At 43.0% G+C, this 19590-nt stretch overlaps 3 protein-coding genes across 3 annotated transcripts; 1 reads left to right on the forward strand and 2 right to left on the reverse strand.

The window, feature by feature from the left end:
• Positions 1-1524: 1524 nt before the first annotated feature.
• Positions 1525-4917, forward strand: LOC109194655 (serine/threonine-protein phosphatase 6 regulatory ankyrin repeat subunit A-like). Its single transcript, XM_025898297.1, has 12 exons — positions 1525-1633; positions 1919-2120; positions 2205-2292; positions 2416-2533; positions 2646-2865; positions 2981-3068; positions 3156-3239; positions 3349-3497; positions 3600-3682; positions 4116-4198; positions 4291-4382; positions 4471-4917. The coding sequence occupies exons 1-12, from the start codon at positions 1562-1564 to the stop codon at positions 4767-4769; spliced, it is 1578 nt and encodes a 525-aa protein (XP_025754082.1). The 5' UTR covers positions 1525-1561; the 3' UTR covers positions 4770-4917.
• Positions 4918-5766: 849 nt separating this feature from the next.
• Positions 5767-6799, reverse strand: LOC109204954 (biotinidase-like; the record flags this gene model as incomplete). Its single annotated transcript, XM_019367210.2, has 2 exons — positions 5767-6154; positions 6242-6799. Coding segments are annotated over 2 exons (831 nt in total), but the record flags the coding sequence as incomplete, so codon positions are not given.
• Positions 6800-11713: 4914 nt separating this feature from the next.
• On the reverse strand, positions 11714-14183 carry LOC109204953 (sodium/calcium exchanger 2-like; the record flags this gene model as incomplete). The annotated part of the gene is made up of 2 exons (XM_025898298.1): positions 11714-13308; positions 13871-14183. Coding segments are annotated over 2 exons (690 nt in total), but the record flags the coding sequence as incomplete, so codon positions are not given.
• Between the last annotated feature and the right edge of the window lie 5407 nt (positions 14184-19590).

A 19590-nucleotide genomic window follows, 5' to 3' on the forward strand; every position in this document is an offset into this window, starting at 1 on the left:
AAGAATCCAAAATGCAAAAACACACCAAAACATAACTCAAAATACTGGGTCAAACTGACCCAGAACCGTGACAGTTAGTGCTTAGCTCATGTAAAATAATTACTTTCCAAAATATACAGAATGCTTTCTAAAACAGATGAATCAATATCACTTCCTATTGCAAAATAGGAAGCGGCTTTATCAGTTAACTTAGACCAAAACTTCTGGTCTCAGATATGCTTAAAAACCTTTCATTTAATTAGAAATCAAAGTCTTCAATTAATTCAATACAAAATACTACATAGAGTACACTATACAGGTCATCGGATGTTCAAGATGGGCTTTACGTCTACCAACAACTGCTCACACTGCCAAACCAATTCACCAGACAATTATATCCACGTTCTTTGGTTCTGTCCACCAGTTCAGAAGTTTTGGCGCGAGATATGTAAAGACTTATCGAAGTGTCTGAAATATAACATCCCAACTTCCCCTTTAGAGTGTTTGTTGGGCAGCTTAGATAATGTCACTACAGAAAAGAATATAGCCCATATGGTTTTCACTGCCCTATGCATAGCCAAGAAAACAGTCCTCATGAACTGGAAAAATCAAAATAATCTTAATTCTATCCAATATAGAAATTATCTATTAGATTACATTAGTCTTGATACAGCCTCTGCCACCACATCAGATCAATTGCTCTGGGCTCCTTTGATCAGCTCCATCACCTAGTGGGGGGTCATTGTTTGGTCCCACCATCGCTGTTATGATTGGTGTGGGGGTAGGGACAGACTTGGGGCGTCGGGGGATTCCCCAGGAGCATCTTCCTTGGAGGGCTCAACCCGGGGTTGCGGTCATGGCCTATTAAGGGCTCTGTTGGCTCTTAGATGACGGTTTCCTCGTGGCTGCGTGCAGCGGGGCTAGGGGAGGGTCTGTGCTGACGGACGTGGGTTACTGACCTGGTAGCCTGGCTGCCCCTGGGTGGGTCCGAGACGGGCGTGGGGTTCTGGCTCTGGGCTGGGGCCCTGGCTGGGCCTTGGGGGCTTGGGTCCTGGTTGGTGTGTTGCCGGGCAGGTGGGTGTCTGGGGGCCCAGCCCTGGCGCAGGGTGCTGCCGGTGCATCGAGCCACCTGGGAGGCTCTTCAACTGGTGGGGGAGGCTGTTACATCTTGCAGGAGGTCTCCTCTCTTCAGGAACTCACTCTGCAGGAGGGGGAGATATAGAAGAGGTGTAGGAAGATCTCAGCCTGGGCGTCTATTGTCTTGTGTAGTCTGGAAGATGAGTGGATGACGGGGTGGGTGCAGTTTTCCCTGTGGTGGGGTCGGGTGGGCTGTCCCGGGCTCTGTGGGGCCGGGCGGCGCTGCTGAACTGGGCCCCGGTCCGGATGGGCCTGGGCCCCCTTTCCCTGGCGGGTTGCAGAGTATGGGGTGCCTACTGGGGTCAGGGGGGAGCTGGCCCCAGGGAGGGGTCACTTGCCCCTCCCTTCCTTCCCTCCCCATCTCCTGCCTCCCTCTTCCAGCACATACAGCAGTGGCATTTGTGCAAACCTGAATCTGAAATGAGTAATATTGCTGTTTCAGCTAATGGAGACATCAGGAACAGACATGCTGAGTGATTCAGAGAGCCACGCTCCCATTAGTCCACTCCATCTGGCAGTGAGTTTTAAGATTTATTCTTTAAAGCATGTTTTCTTTTCTATCCATCTTCGACTCTGCATTCATTAAATAAGGATTAGTACTTATTTAGGGCTTTTCTATTCTATCTGAGCACTCACACACTCATACAAGCACTTTCTCCTACGCTCAAGCAATTTTAATGTCACACTCTCATCCTTTGAGCGTTAGATAGAGGAGCTGGGTATTGAACCACCAAAATTCAGTTTAGTAAGCCACTTTCACCCCATTTAACATAGTGTGTGTGTGCTTTTTCCCTTTGTCCAGGCTTATCATGGACACTGTGGAGCCTTAGAGGTGCTCTTGTCATCCCTGCTTGATGTGGACGTTCGTAGCCCAGAGGGATGCACCCCCCTCATTCTGGCCTGCTCAAGAGGTCATCAGGAGTGTGTGTCTCTGCTGCTGCACCACGGCGCCTCACCCATGACTCGGGATTACATTCACCAACAGACAGCCATACATACCGCAGGTATATAAGCAGGCAGTCGCCTTCCCATCGCGTGAAAAGGGGGAATTTTCTGGCTTTTAAAGTTAAAATTTCATTTTGCTGTAGCTATGAATGGCCACCCAGAGTGCCTGCGCCTGCTGTTGAACAACAATGACCAACACATTGATGTGGATGCACAAGACAGCAACGGACAGTGAGTGTGTGCATGTGTGTTTAAATAAATAAAAATTTAAATTGTAGGCTACTGTTTTTGGCGATTCAACTGATCACTTAAATATTCTTACTGAGTTGTGCCTGATCTCCACACTGTGTTCAGGACTCCTCTGATGTTGGCAGTGTTGAGCGGACATACAGACTGTGTGTACTCTCTGCTCAGTCAAGGAGCCAGTGTGGAGAATCAGGACCGCTGGGGCAGGACAGCACTACACCGAGGGGTGAGATAGGCACACGTGCCTACTGAGATCACATATTCAATTTTAATATATGCTTTTTAAAAATTTCTTATGGTATTTATACTCTCTAGCGTTTTCTGTAGGTTTCACATAGGCTGTGACAGGCCAGGAGGAATGTGTAGAGGCCCTTCTCCAGCGGGGAGCCAGCGTGAGTGTAAAGGACATCCGGGGCCGCTCCGCCCTGCACCTGGCATCTGCCTCTGGCCGTGTGGGTGCCCTGGGTGCCCTGCTGCAGGCCACCAGCACTTCACACAGTCACACACACCTCACTGACAGCAAGGGCTACACACCACTGCACTGGGCCTGCTATAACGGTATTGGGACACAACATGAAATGTTCGAGAACCATGTCAACCTGGGGTTTTTTTTTGTTAAGACACAGCACTGTACTTTCTTCTGTTTTTACATCTGTCTTTCTCTGTTTTCCAGGGTATGACGCATGTGTGGAGGTGTTGTTAGATCAGGAGGTGTTCAGGAAAATTACAGGGAACTCATTCAGCCCACTGCACTGTGCTGTGTAAGGCTCTGTCTGTTTGTATCCACGAATGCTTATGAGGATCGATTTGCTCTGAGGGTGTGTGACAGGCTGCGTTATGTGTTTTAGGATAAACGATAATGAGGGAGTGGCAGAGATGTTAATTGACTCCCTGGGTGCAAATATTGTGAATGCAACGGACTCCAAGGGCAGGTAAGAGATGCAGACAGACTTAACATCTTGTGTGGAAGGGGTTTTTTTTTTGTATTTGTTCTTAGTGAGCAGGAACGTATTTACAATAACTGTGTTGATGTTGATGCAGGACTCCTCTTCATGCTGCAGCTTTTTCTGACCATGTGGAGTGCGTTTCCCTTCTTCTGAGCCATGGAGCTCAGGCAAATGTTGTTGACACCCACATGCACAGAACACCACTGATGATGGCAGCTCTAAATGGACAGACCAATGCTGTGGGTCAGTACACTAACTGATCCTGGGATAAACTTGTGGAAATAATGGTCCCTGATTTCTTAACCTTTCACTTGTATTTATCTCCACTGTTGTGTTGTGTTACAGAGGTGATGGTGAGCGGTGCTAAGGCAGACTTGGCACTGCAAGATGCAGACAGGAACACAGCATTGCATTTGGCTTGCAGCAAGGTAAGGGCTATTCAGAGACAGGAAATGTTCTTTAGTCATTCAGTATTAAAAATTTAAAGTTGAAAGTAGTTACAATTCAGATTTTATATTTTTGCAATGTGTGGGACGTGTATGTTTTGGCCCTGGCCCTTGGAACATTTATGTATCACTTTGGACACATCTGGCAGACACATTTAACCACATCATCACATGTTTCACTTGCATCACTAAAGGCACAATTTGGAGAATGTCATATTATTGTGAACAATAATATTTGCCACACACACACGCACTGGTCCGTAACTGTCACACAAAGAGCTTTTAAAGCTTTGCGCGAGATTAACGTTTATGTGAAGCTCAGAACGTCATCTCTTTAACATACTGACAAAGGCAGGATTGTTGCACATCTCATGTGGTCACTGCAGATGACTTTGGTACTCTCTGTTCTTCTCAGGGTCACGAGACAAGTGCCTTGTTGATTCTGGAGAAAATCAGCGACAGGAATCTCATTAACTGCACCAACGCTGCTCTGCAGACGTATGTAGAACCTGAAGGTTGCACCTACTGTAAACAGTAGGATAACCTGCAAAACCCACTGTGAACTTACTGTAACACTCTTCTACCTGCAGGCCCTTGCATGTAGCAGCCAGGAAGGGATTGACAGTGGTGGTCCAGGAGCTGCTGGTGAAAGGAGCCAGTGTGTTAGCTGTGGATGAGAATGGTCAGCTTTCATCTCACTGTACTCACACATACTCTTCAGGTGTAATTCTAATGTGTACTATGAACCCTTTTCCTCCTTTTATTCCCAGGTTACACTCCAGCTTTGGCTTGTGCTCCCAATCGGGATGTAGCTGACTGCTTGGCCCTCATCCTCAACTCAATGATGCCCACCTCACCCATGGTCACCATAGCAGCTTTGCCCACTCTCTCGCTTACTCAAACAGTCATCAACCACCACCCTATCTCAAACCACATTTCCAAAGGTGTGGCCTTTGATACTCCAGCCCCACTGAGACCTGACCACGCCTCCTACTGCAGGCCAGAACGCCTGCTGTCCTCTGTCTCCGGAGATGATGAAATGAATGACTCAGATTCAGAAACGTACTGAGGACTAGTGGAACCTCAATACTGGCAGGTTAGCCAGCCACTCAGGAGCCTTAATAGATCACTGACAAAAGCTTGACAGGGCAGTAAATACAAGCAGAGTATTCTTAGGTAAGTCTCTTCAAATCTAAAAATAATCCTCGTCTGAACCACATGCTTGCTTCCTTCAGGTGCATACACAGTGGAAAAGATGCACTAATGTAATAATTTGGTAAAATAAAGAATAATTTGCCACTTTTTTTTTCCACGGCATCACTGTACGATCAGTAACATGGTCAGCGTCCTTTTCAATGTAAAGCAGTGGTTTTATTTTTACGTTGAACTCTTTCTGTTTGAGGATACGGTTTTAAATCTTTTCAAAGATTTTTCATTCACATTTACTAATGGAGCATCTGGTGAAGAAAAGCTCAGAGGACTGCTTTTTTTTTTCTTTGTTAAGATACAGAAACTGAGGGACAATCTTATGGGACCAGCTGAAGAAGCGTTTTCCCTACTGTACTTGAGATTTTATTCAGAGTTCTTTGAGCTTTCACAGCAGCCACTGACTGTCACTCTGGGACACTTATAATGCTGCATTCATGATTAGGATCGACTTCTTGATTCCTAGGAGAGAAAGTCAATATTGAAACCTACGTATTTATTCCAGGTGGAGATTGAATCGTTGAGAGCAGATTGTGACAGCAGGTGGATGTAAGACCAATGTACTGTACAACTGATGAACTGAATGAGCAGCCCAAGGAATGGATAACTTGCAATGCTGTAACTTCTTAATGTTTGTGTTGTGTACAGGAGACAAGAGAAGGTGGCTGTCACTGTGTGGATTTGTTTGTGTGTGTGTGTGTGTGTGTGTGTGTGTGTGTGTGTGTGTGTGTGTGTGTGTGTGTGTGTGAGAGAGAGAGAAACTATTAAATATTGCCTTTTGAGGAATATGCAACATTCAAACAGAGGATAAATGCTACTTGGTGGAATGTTTGTACTGTAAAGATTAAGTAACAGATGAATAAAGACATTTGTTTTGGTTTATTTTATAAGAGATAAAAGAAATGTGTAACAGCTGAAGGTTGGAGCAGCTCTTAACCATAACACTGAACTTTATTTTCCTGATCCCTCTAAAGTTTATTCATTGTCCAGGTGGTACATTCGTCCATACAGGCAGGCAGTGACCAGGCCACCCTTCGTGTTTGAATGTTTCATGGTCAGTCTCCCGTCTGCAGCTTTCTCCAGACTCTCTGGCTGCTCCAGGAACATTCGGCTTGTCAGAATAGATGGGTACACGTATTTGGTGTCAAAGTTCCCCTCCAACAGGAAGTCCATTTTAGACTCTGCTTCTTCCGCTTCCTGTCCACAAGAGCTCTGATCCAACCCTGCACAACAGACTACTGCACAAACCTGTAGATATTTAACATGTGGCAAATAAAAGTAGTGAGTTGTCAGTTTTAACCTTTTTAGAAATATTCAAATTCATGTGATTCTTGCCTGCAGTGCGTAACGTCCGTTGACGGTGTGTGTTCCTGCAAGTGCGCCGAAAGCATAGAGCTCTTTATGGTCTTGCAGTAACCACCTGTACTGCAGGCGGCAGCAGAAAGTGCCGTTGCACACTTTAATGTCGCCTTGTGTCTCATTTAAGAGGACAAATGTAAATGTGTCATACATCATAGAGGAGATGAAGGTGGGGTAGGAGGGAGGAGGAGGGTCATCACAGCTATCTTGGTAGCAGTATCCAGAGTCTGTAGCCGCTGATATTGTTGACTCCCCACCACCAGCCTCCACCTCTTTGGCTGCACTTTGTTTTACCTCAAGTGGCTCCAAAACTGGCACTCTGGCCACCAGCAGCCTGCCCTCCTCTGGGTCCCCTTTCCTGGCGTGGTGGTAGGTGGCAGAAAAAGGGGTGTAGATGCCACTTCCTGTCATGATGAGCCTGTCATTACGAATGTTGACAGCTAGTAGGGTGACGTTGGCAGCCAGACTGAATGCCTGCTGAAACTGGATTGAATCCAGCAGGGGGAGCTGGTTCATCCAGGCCAGGGGTCGGCAACCCGCGGTTGGGAAAATAAATTAGAAGTATTTCGCTGAAGTGTATTTTATTTATGTTAGTTCTTTTAAACTTGTAGTTCTAAATTGGAAGATTATTGTGATATTGAAATATAAATATAAAATTATATTCTATTATTTTTCCTCGCTCAATATAAGCGTCACACTCGCGGAAGCCGGTATTCCCACCGAAACACCGTGCATTTATCGAGACTTTCAACCCCGGGTAGGCCAATTATGGATCTTCGGATCCACATTATGTCAGCAGCTGCACCGTGAACTATGTTAAAGACAAACACTGCTCACGCCTCACAGACGACAGATGACAGCTTACAGTCCTGCGTAAACTGACTTCGCACAGCACCGATTAGCAGACGCTGTGCGCAGAGGTTCAGGAGCAGAAGTCCCATTGTAAACATACCACGGCAGACCCGACGATGTTTGCATGAACGCGCTTTTCACACGCGGTTGCTGTACGCATACAGCCGGCTGTAGCTTCGCAGCTCACAGCCCGACACACACCACCAACACAACAGCACAGATAGCGCAGACTTTAAGGCGGTGAGGCGTGATTGCGGGTGCCGCTCAGGTGCGTCCGCCTTCCCTGCAGCGGCGCTGCAGACCACGCCCCCGCCGCACGAATTAACCAGGTAAAATACATATTTAGGCAGAATTTTGCAAATATCTATTTTCAATTTTTCAGCAGCATAGAGCTTTTTTTTTTACCAATTATTTTTTAAAAGTCAGGTCAAGGCTCCAAAAGCCCAAAGGAGATATAAGGGAGGCGGCTCACAACAGTTTTTGTTTGCTACATGGATCATTTTAGTTCAGCTGGGTGTCTTTGCTTTTGTTATATTTCTTTAAGAGTTCAAAATGTGTTGATTACATAAATAAAATGTAATTTTCTCTGTAGCACTTCATGGATTTCATAAGCAGCACACCTTAGTTGTTCACACAAAGGTACAAAAAACAATATATATACAGTGTTATCTTCATTTTAGATGTCAAAAAGTATTTGCGGCTCCCAGTGTTTTCTTTTGCGTGGAAACCGGGTCCAAGTGGCTCTTTGGGTGTAAAAGGTTGCAGACCCCTGGCGTAGGGTTTCAGAGAGTTTTGTGGCTATAACGTAGCTACAGCGTAGATTACCCGTATAAATCCTCAGGTACATGGAACGTTCTCTGCTCAGTGGTGTTGGATCCTGATCACCCCATGTTTGTGTTTCAGTGGGTGATGGGAGTCAAAGAGGAGATATTGGTCTGTGTGTCTCCACAGTTGTTCTCAAACTAAAGAAGGCGCTTGGACAGGAGACGAAACCTGATGGCCTCCTTCACTTTCATCAACATTTCTTTCAACTTTATATTAAGTTTGTCAGTGAAAAGCTATGAAATGGAAATTCAGCCCTCGGAATCAATCCCAGATTGTTTATCTGCTTTTATTGTGATAATGAGGGAACAGGCCTCACATGGCCATGAAAGTGCATATGGTACTTTTGAGTCCCCCCCCCCACACACACACACACACACACAAATACCTTTGTCTTTAGAGCTAATAATTAATAAACAATGGTGTGCCACCACCATTATACATTTTTACCTTTTTTTACCTGAAACAGGTGATCAGTCTGTCGATACAGAGACACAGGCAACCATTCATTCAGCTAATTTAGCGTCACCAGTTAACCTAACGTGCATATGGGGTACTCATGTGCGTACACATGGGAGAGGCCCAGCTCACTGATTCAAATCCAGGACCCTCTTACTGTGAGGCGACCATCACTACTTATTAATCTGCAAAAAGTTTCACTGTATTTATGAGTCGAGACATGAAAAATGTCCTCTAAGTTTCAGATTACAGGTGTTTGATAGCTGGATGACTCGATGAATCACTGACTTTGATTGTTATATTGTTCAGTTATAAAATAATGACTCAGACACGTTGAACCTTGAAAATAAATAAACTATATTTAAATAAGGTCAACTTCACTTGATTAAAGACCTTCGTTTTCTTTCAGGAACACGTTACACCTCATGCCATGATTCAAAACCGAGTTTTTTTCTAAGATTTTTTTTTCTTGCATTTCATAAAGAAAACCTTAAATATCATCTTCAGTTAATTTATTACAGTATCGAATAAATGTATATGTCTATCACATGACATTGTAGTAATTTCAGTCAATATTTCCCTACAAAGATTCAGGCAGAGAGAAATTTTCATCATCACAGGAAACGACTTCACAAAGAGACACACTGAAGAGAGCAAGACCTGGGAGGGGAGGAGAGGAGGCTGAACACAAACACAGACACTGAAATATCATACACCAAAAAACAAAAAGATGACCTGGGATGTAGCCTGGACCCAGCACAGCAGGATCTCTTTTCACAGCTTCTACAGAAACAGGTGAGGAGGAGACTGACTCCAGGAATGGCGCTTGTTTGTGTTTCTGCTCAGTCTGTCTGAACCGAGCTGTGGTTGTGCGTGTCACACTTGCTCACTTTATTTCACAAGAAGACTCAGATGTTTTGAAATCCTACTGTGGGGAATCGATCCGACAGAATAACCTACAGGCATCCATCACAGTAGACCATGCTGCTATAACGTACGTACACCGGGCTTCATCATGCATGTGCAGGGGAACACAGGAGGGGAAGCAAACATGGATGCACACTGGGAAGGATCAGGTAAGGAGGGGAGGCTGAAAAGAGCTGGGGGGTGGGGGCATTACATCTAGCTACAGAACAGCGAAGGCCAAAGGCCGACAGTTAGTACAGAAGTTTGTGGAAACATGGAACATTGTCCGGACATTGTAGACAGTTCTGTTTTTGGCTCCTGGGCCACACCGAGGTCACAAATGCACACATTGTGGAGGTGATTCGCTCTGTTCCTGCTGGTGCTGGTCATTACACAAGAGTTCAGCAGACCTCTGCATGTGTGTGTGTGTCATATCTATTGTTGGTCCCACCTGGTGGTTTGAGTGAGTAAACTACTGTTCAGGGGATTGTTTGAACCTCACACACAACAAACTGCCTCACAGCCACGGCTAATATCTACAAAACTTCAGCTCACAACAGCCTGAGACTGACAATTATACTGGCAATGTTCCACACTGTTTCTTTATGTAAACATGCTACTTACACTCAAAGTTCCTCCGTCACAAGGACGACATGAAGAAGTGTACACTGGCGGAGGGTTATGACAAACACTGCGGCAGAAAAAAAGACACGGACTGAGCTCGAACAATGTAAGCTGCAGCGGAACCTTTTCTCGTATTGCACATTGAAACCTAATTGCTCAAATAAACTCCAAACTGTTCTCCTCAAGGACCTGCAGCACATCTTATGCTTAGAGAAATAATCTTCTATAAATAAATAAATATATAAATTATCTACTATACATGAAAAACAAAGACACAAATGAGTTAGCGGACCATCTATTTCAGTAAATTAGATGCTTTAAAGTTTGGTTATGATGCACTACTACACCGTTAAAGGGGAGATTTCTCACTGTGGAAAATATATCAAAGTCTAACCCACTAAATTCAGACACCATGTAGTCTACATACCAGCTTTATACACTGAAACTATCCTAAATGTTGTTTAGAAATACAAAATAATCTACCTTGGCTACATCTGCAAGGAAAAAGATACAAAACTGGATTTTAGAAAGTTTACAAAGTTAGTCAGGGTTAACCAATCAAATCCTTTTCAAATTATGTTTAACAACAATAATAAAGAGTTCCACTTGTATAGCACTTATCATCTGTGGGTGAGAGGTTTATAATGCAATGTCCTCAAAGAAATATATTTAATGGGACTGAAATTAGGCAGTTATAATAATAATAATAATAATAATAATTAAAGCTTCTAGTCATTATTATTATTATAAGACAATCTTACTGCTGTTTGTTGTGACATTTTTCACACGCTGGCTTTCCTGCTTCATGCATCTCAGTGCTGAACATAGTAGCCCTGAAGTGCCAGCGTGGAAATGTCGAAACGAATTAGAGCGTGTTCGCACACCATCCAGTGTTTTATGGTGTATTTAGCAGCCGGTTTCTTCAGTAGCTTGTGAACATTTGTTCCAAGTCTGCCATGCAATACTGAGCAACACATGCATGCCTTGCAGAGCCATGTTTCCTGCTGTGGCACTATGATGACTGTGCTGCTCCCGTGTAGACATCCTCGTTTCAGGTAGACCCTCTGGTCTTTAATCAGAACCTTCTTTTTTGTTATTACAAACGATGCGCTGGCTTTCCATAAAGAAGGAAAGTAAATTTTTAACATGTTTGGTACATGTGCTCTAAGCAGACATGAATAGACAACATGATGGGTCCACCTGGATCTGGTGTTATCCGAACCAGTGGAAACACGAGACAGTTCTCCCTTCGTATATTGCACAGTAACCACTTATAGAATGATGGAGGAAAAGATAAGCACAACACAGTGTTTTAGTTACGTTAAATAAAGTGCAGCCTGGGCAGTTTGTACAGCAGAAATCTTGAATACTAGATTTTTTACTTGAGCTTCCCTTAAGGCATTCTTTGTTTGCTATCTTAAAGCATTAGTGTGCTGTAGACTACAGTCCTGCAGCCTAATTAATGTGTAGATTATTAGCTTTTTCCTAACAAACGCTGCAGACCGGATGCTGATGATGGCAATCAGCAACTTTAGAGACTTTATTTTTGAGAGTAAACTAACACTGTTGAGTCTTGTTAACCACCCGTACATGTTTGTCTGCCCATGCTGCTGTCACTTAAGATAAAGGAATGGACGAGTCTGCCACTAACAGTAACACAGCGATGGCTGACTGCAGCTCATCAGCCCATCTGACTGCCTCAGACAAAGTTTTTAAATGACACTGCACACATCAGGAGTGTGTGAGCGCATATTTGGTCCTTCAGGAGAGGAAAATGTCCTTTTGTTCCTCCCGGACCAAACGGCTTCTTCTGTTTTATACAGGAAGATTTAACATCAAGGACTAGCTGACAGTTTCTGTTCACCGAGTCGACACAAAAACACAGGGATGTAATTTACAGGTGGATAATTAGGCTGGTTATTCCCTTTTTCATAGCATGTACATGACATATAATGTGAAGATGCTCTGTACATGGCTATACATGCAAAAACTAATCCTTCAGCTTTATATGCAAGCCCCTGTCAGAGGCTGTGGTCCGGTAAAGAGATTAGTACAAAGATGTTCTTTTAGTCAGTGTTACACTTATGCAGCTTCTTATTTACTTGTTTTGGTTGCTAAAACTTTTATTTTCCACTTAGCATGTCGCTAAAACTAAAGCCGCTGACATTTGTAATATTTGCAACTACCAGTGTTCCAGCCTGTGCAATGAAAATCATCGAAGCTTTGCTGACAGCGACAGTAGAAACCTGGCATTTCTGTCTCTGCATCCTTTTGTGTGGCAGCCTGCCCTGTGAAATTACTACACTCTATATGTACAACGGTTTGTACTATTTACAGCGCGTGTGGAGAGCCACCTTCAGCTATACTGCGTATTAGACAAGCATCACCACTATACAAGAACCTCTAGTAGTAAACAAATGTAATGTTGTTGTAAACATTCGACTCCTTATTTGATGCAGTGCTCCTCCACTTCCTCAGTGAAGAAACATGAAGCTGCAGAGTTGATGGTTTGAATGAGAGACTAAAGGAAAACAAAGGTATTTTTCCTTCAATGCTCACAGGTTTGTGATCCGTCTCAGTGGTCTGATCCTGGAAGTGAGCTCCTCAACCCAAAATAAACACACCTGGCTTTAAAGTGAATAAAGCAGCACTCCTCTGACTGACCTGACCTTCTTTTCACCTCTGAATCTCCCGTCACAGTCATTCTCTGTCACTCTCCGTCTGCTCCCCGTTAACTATCCGCAGTAACCTTTCGTTTTCACGCTCTCACCCTCCAAAAATACTTCCTCTTAACCCTCATCTTCCAAGTAACAATGAATGTGTTTAAAATGCGCTGTTTACACATGCTTAAATGTAGTGTTTGTGAACATGTATCTGAAGCCCTATTAACCAGATGAATCTTACACTTGTTTTGTGTTAAACCGTGGACTAAATGGACTGAGAGTCAACGATTTTGTGTGTGCTGCTGTGCAAAATTCTTCTGGAACATTCTTCATCTCCTCTTTAAAAGCCGTTGATGTGACAGTAGGCCTCTAGGCTGGAGAAGAGGATGTAGAGGAACCACAGACCCAGGAACAGGAGGGTGGTCAGGAGGCGGGACACTTTCGGGCCGCCAAGCTCTCCGCCGATGGAGGGCCGGCGTCTGAACAATAGCACGGACATGCAGATGAACGTGAAGATGGTGAAGAGCGTGACGGAGAACGCCAGTGATCCAGGATCCACCCGGAACTCCTTTCCTTTAATTCTCCAGTACACGGCGGCCACTGACCATGCCACTCCGATCCCCAGGAACACGTTGACTGCGTTGCTGCCAGTGACATTTCCAACCGATGCGTCGGCATGCTGGTCTTGTATGGCAGCCACTTTGCTAGCAAAGGTGTCTGGAGAAGGAAAAGGTGGAAAATGTGAGTCACACACCTTCACACCCCAGAAATTTTTTAAATAGAAAGCAATTAGATGATTCCAAAGAGACAAACAATGACCAAAAAGATACAAAAAACAACTGCAAAGGTACAAAATGATTGACAGAAAGTCAAAGCAACTACAGAGAGATCCAAAATTACTTTAAAGAGGCGCAAAGCTTGTGTCCAGTAAGATGACTGAAAATGATTGAAATGATTCAGAGACACAAAAATGACAAAAAAGTGACTAAAAACAATTAAAAAGATGCAAAATGACAAAGAGACATAAAATGGCCAGAAAGAGCAACAAACCACCTACAAAATCACACAAAAGATACAAATAGATGATTATAAACAGATGCAAAATGATGCAAAATGACTGAAGGACACAAAACAACTACAAAGTTACAAAGTGACACTACATGCACTCATAAATCTGGGTATTCTCCCATAATCCATCCAATACTCAAAACAATCAAATCATCCACGCTCCTTTCTGCCTTTTCTTGCTCTCACACAGTGAAACGGGACATTTACTCACCTGGAATGGAAGTTCCCAGCGCCACAAACACCACGGCGGTCACAGTGTCCCGCAGCCCCACGGTGCAGCCGAAATGCGATGCCAAATCCCCGATGATGGCGGTGAGGAGCCCGATGGCGCTGATGGACACGAAGAAGCAGGCCCAGCCGTTCCAGTACTCTGTTGGCGGGACGCAGGCAAACAGAACCTTCCAGAAGACGGTGAGGAAATGCATGACGTAGTCGTAACAAGATGGAAGGCGCTCCTCACGACCTTCCTCCTCGTCATCATCGCCATCACCTGGAGGAGCCAAACACACAGTGATATTTTTTACAAGTTACAAACAGCACGGAGGTCATACTACTCAGAGTACTCAGGGGTTTGGACACAGTAGTGACCTGGGTTTGAACCGTCACGAGGAAGGACTTTTTGATTCTGTAGGTGATGTGTGGGATTTATGTCCTGCCAGTTTCATGGCGTGGCAGGATATTAATCCCATAAATGTTCTGTTGTAGTCGTAGCTCTCTAACCCTGAAGTGACCAAACTATTATAGCACCTTAAAGGACAGAGCGGTCTTTGACTTTTGCACAGGAATACTTTTAAAAATCTTTATCATACTTTTACTGGGTCCTTTACCTATTACATATTTCTAAATCATCTCTTACTTCATACAAACCCGATTGTCCTTGTTTTGTGGGAAAAAAAATCTTTTATTTAACATAACAAAACACAATGAAATCAAAACCCATCATGGCAAAAACACAACATTTTTCATTATCCACTCCATAACAGGGGCTAATTCCTGTAAAAAGCTATGAAAAGTTGTAATTAATGATATAGGAAACATTTTTATAATAAAAATATCACAGCTACACATGGAAATATGCTTCAAGGAATACAGTTAACTGACTGTCTGCAGAGATCTGTTGCTTCCACTAGATGGTGGCCTTCACTTACAAATCTGACCTCCACCGACCTGACCCTTCATGCCTGAAAAAGGCGGCTATTTAAAATATTAGATTTATTATTTTTATTACACTACAGACTAGAAGCATGCTAATATGTTTTACTGATTGGAGGAGCAGTTTACAGCAACATTTGGTGCTTTGTTTTTAGGGATTGAATTACGTCTAATTCAAGCATCTTTTTCTCCTTTAGCATAATTTAGCTGGAATGTTATTACGGTTTTACATTTCAGTTAAATCACACTGTCACACAGAACTCAATGACAGACTGACAGATTGGTGTTTCCATAAGAACAGATGACTATTTTCCTCAATGTGTTTTTCTATAAAACATTTACAGATCAATGCCTTTGGAAGTGACACAATAAAACAACAACATTACAAGCTAGCATGTTTTTGCGCATATGACATGCTGTAGATGCTGTCTGAATACAATAAGAGGAAACACACTGGGCTACAGGGACCAGGAGAGGTGGGTGTAGGACTAGACAATAATGATGATTAAACACCTCAGCGACCCGGGGTAGGGTGTTCCCACAGCTCTGCTGCTACTCTGCTCTCTCTGGCTAAGGGCAACGTCTCTGTGATGAATCAGCTGTTTATGTGCTGTTTGTGTGCAAGAAGAGGAATGAATCTTTTCTTATTTATCTGACTAACTTTTGGGGCGAAGATACAATGTAACAAATGCACACTGAGTACATACTGTGTATAAAAACAGATGTAGCTACCAGGTCTGGAAAATAAAGCCATTCTGAATGAAATTCTTTTAAATCACCAGAAAGGTGGGAACTCTTGAGGTTGCAGAAATGAGACTTGTACATGAGCTCCATCACCTTGCTGATGCATTTATGCTCTTAATTGGTAATTTTAGATGACATAAAAAAAAAACATGAAGGTCATTTTGTAGCTTTTGAGGATAGAGGATAAAGCAGGGTATGCTTCATCATGGGATTTACAAGTCACCCACGTAGGAAGAGGCAGTGTCCCTTAGATTCTAATTCAGATCCACCCCTCCCTTGGCTGATGATGCCACAACGCTAATCAATTGGTGAAGTCACAGTATATCTTTTATATAAAGTCTGTGACCCTGGTATAAGGTCCCGCCTTGGTGAAATCGCCATTTTACCCACAACAATTGAAAAACTGGGAAAACTCTGACACCTCATTATTAAAACAAAACAAAGAGGGCAGACTTCATGTTGCCTGAGTGATTTTGAGCTCACTGCTTTGAGCATTAAAAGTTGATTGGACATCATTCAGGCCAAAAACTAGTCTGAAACTGTAAAAGTTGGGGTCCAATAATCCACCTAGAATATGATGCACCTTGTTGTACATTTTTTACTTGAGCTCTGGCTTAATGTGGAGATAGTTAACTTGCCAGTGAACACAGACAGGAAGCTGTATTACAGATGATGGTGCTGAACTCTGAACTGCTGTTTAGCTATAGCTGTGTTAAACATCCCTGTAAGCGGGAGCCCAGGGAGGGAACTTCCCCTCCTATTTATCTTTATTAAATCTTACTGTTACCGACCAGGTTGGTAACCATTTAGCATCTTAATTGGGAGGAGTGATTTTCTGTGTATTGTACCAACAGACTGTAACTTGGCTAAATTCTAGTCTAGACATCAAATGAAAAGTAGTGCATACAAATCTGAGATACCAAAACTGTCTTCCTGAAGAATCTTTAATAAACAGCAGACGATGCAAACAATCAGGTGTCAGTAGCTAACAATGCTATTTGTTCTTGTTACAAATTATGGGATGGGCTGGTGTAACATCAACACCAGTCTGCTGGCTGGGTGAAAGCTCACTCATTCAGCAGCCTCCTATCCCTAATCCTGTGCTGACTTATAGCTATACAGACATTAGGCCAGACCAGGGGTCGGCAACCCGCGGCTCCGGAGCCGCATGCGGCTCTTTAGTCCTTATAGTGCGGCTCCGCGTGGTTTGGGAAAATAAATTAGAAGTATTTCGCTGAAGTGTATTTTATTTATGTTAGTTCTTTTAAACTTGTAGTTCTAAATTGGAAGATTATTGTGATATTGAAATATAAATATAAAATTATATTCTATTATTTTTTCCTCGCTCAATATAAGCGTCACACTCGCGGAAGCCGGTATTCCCGCCGAAACACCGTGCATTTATCGAGACTTTCAACCCCGGGTAGGCCAATTATGGATCTTCGGATCCACATTATGTCAGCAGCTGCACCGTGAACTATGTTAAAGACAAACACTGCTCACGCCTCACAGACGACAGATGACAGCTTACAGTCCTGCGTAAACTGACTTCGCACAGCACCGATTAGCAGACGCTGTGCGCAGAGGTTCAGGAGCAGAAGTCCCATTGTAAACATACCACGGCAGACCCGACGATGTTTGCATGAACGCGCTTTTCACACGCGGTTGCTGTACGCATACAGCCGGCTGTAGCTTCGCAGCTCACAGCCCGACACACACCACCAACACAACAGCACAGATAGCGCAGACTTTAAGGCGGCGAGGCGTGATTGCGGGTGCCGCTCAGGTGCGTCCGCCTTCCCTGCAGCGGCGCTGCAGACCACGCCCCCGCCGCACGAATTAACCAGGTAAAATACATATTTAGGCAGAATTTTGCAAATATCTATTTTCAATTTTTCAGCAGCATAGAGCTTTTTTTTTTACCAATTATTTTTTAAAAGTCAGGTCAAGGCTCCAAAAGCCCAAAGGAGATATAAGGGAGGCGGCTCACAACAGTTTTTGTTTGCTACATGGATCATTTTAGTTCAGCTGGGTGTCTTTGCTTTTGTTATATTTCTTTAAGAGTTCAAAATGTGTTGATTACATAAATAAAATGTAATTTTCTCTGTAGCACTTCATGGATTTCATAAGCAGCACACCTTAGTTGTTCACACAAAGGTACAAAAAACAATATATATACAGTGTTATCTTCATTTTAGATGTCAAAAAGTATTTGCGGCTCCCAGTGTTTTCTTTTGCGTGGAAACCGGGTCCAAGTGGCTCTTTGGGTGTAAAAGGTTGCAGACCCCTGGCGTAGGGTTTCAGAGAGTTTTGTGGCTATAACGTAGCTACAGCGTAGATTACCCGTATAAATCCTCAGGTACATGGAACGTTCTCTGCTCAGTGGTGTTGGATCCTGATCACCCCATGTTTGTGTTTCAGTGGGTGATGGGAGTCAAAGAGGAGATATTGGTCTGTGTGTCTCCACAGTTGTTCTCAAACTAAAGAAGGCGCTTGGACAGGAGACGAAACCTGATGGCCTCCTTCACTTTCATCAACATTTCTTTCAACTTTATATTAAGTTTGTCAGTGAAAAGCTATGAAATGGAAATTCAGCCCTCGGAATCAATCCCAGATTGTTTATCTGCTTTTATTGTGATAATGAGGGAACAGGCCTCACATGGCCATGAAAGTGCATATGGTACTTTTGAGTCCCCCCCCCCACACACACACACACACAAATACCTTTGTCTTTAGAGCTAATAATTAATAAACAATGGTGTGCCACCACCATTATACATTTTTTACCTTTTTTACCTGAAACAGGTGATCAGTCTGTCGATACAGAGACACAGGCAACCATTCATTCAGCTAATTTAGCGTCACCAGTTAACCTAACGTGCATATGGGGTACTCATGTGAAATAATAATTGCTAGAAATACGACGATTTGCTTTTTCTGTATTATAAAATTTAAAAAGCTCACTGGAAGCTACTCTACCCCTATCTTTTCGTTGCATTCGAGATTCTTAATTGTCTGGGATTGTTGTTAAACTTAATGTCGGTTACAGTTTTATTTTGGAAAAGGTATACCGGAAGGTGAGTCGTGCTCTTATTTTTCTGACACCGGTTGGATGTTGAGGAAGAAGGTGGTTTTCTAAAAACATTAAAAAGAAGTACCGAAAGAAAGTCTCCGAAGTGCGTTGCCTTAAGCCTGACACACGTGCATAAAAATATGTTATAGATAAATATTTTTAGAAGCTGTTTTCTCATGAGCTTATTAGGAAATATGTCTTACTCTACATTTGGGAGAACATTAGAAAATAAACTTGAATCACAAGAGACCTTTCCAGACATTTAATTCAGTCTCAAAAGTCCCGGACAGATTCTAAATCAGTTCATTTGTTTGAGGGAAGGGCAGAGGAAGGTGCTTAGACTGCCTCGGGGTGATTTTTCTGGAACATTCGTTATCATTGACTTTGCTCCGGAGATTTAGAGTTTACACAGACACGATTACATAACCTGGCATTCACGCTATGACCACACCACTTAAGTATGATTTGAACAGTGAGGCTTGTACGAACGTGTTTTATTATTGTAGTCATTTTGACCAAAAAAAGTTCTCACATTAAAAAAAATGTGATTAACACACTTTGTCAGAAAAAACAAAGTTCATCCTAAAACAAATTTCTCTAGAAACTATGAGGAAAATAAAACTAAAAGGACACACCCTATATTAATATACGCCCTGGTTTTATGGCTTCGAGATATCCATTTTCTTATAAAATCTTTGGCAAGAAAATGAGCAGGTTTTACAAGTCTTTTTGTAAACTGTGAGATTTAATGATGTTGTGTACTGTTAAAAAAAAGTGGTTGAAACAATGTAAAACACTGAGCGAAGGCCATTGTGTGTGATATTTGTTTCGAATTCAATTCAGCTGCTAAAGAAAATTGCTAAAGTTTTCTATAACCAAGAGTCTTTGACTGGATACTGAAATGAGCTCCTTTGTGGTTTAAGTATAAACTAACAGATCTTTGTAATTATTTTGTCTGAATT

Source organism: Oreochromis niloticus, linkage group LG14, assembly GCF_001858045.2.
Source record: "Oreochromis niloticus isolate F11D_XX linkage group LG14, O_niloticus_UMD_NMBU, whole genome shotgun sequence".
NCBI classification, from domain to species: domain Eukaryota; kingdom Metazoa; phylum Chordata; class Actinopteri; order Cichliformes; family Cichlidae; genus Oreochromis; species Oreochromis niloticus.

What these genes read in the sequence shown, in the direction of transcription:
- LOC109194655 (XM_025898297.1), top strand. Translation starts at nt 1,562, where the DNA reads ATGGAGACATCAGGAACAGACATGCTGAGTGATTCAGAGAGCCACGCT. An exon ending in TTAGTCCACTCCATCTGGCA is followed by an intron (nt 1,634 to 1,918) that starts GTGAGTTTTAAG and finishes CCCTTTGTCCAG; the next exon opens with GCTTATCATGGACACTGTGG. An exon ending in GCAACGGACTCCAAGGGCAG is followed by an intron (nt 3,240 to 3,348) that starts GTAAGAGATGCA and finishes ATGTTGATGCAG; the next exon opens with GACTCCTCTTCATGCTGCAG.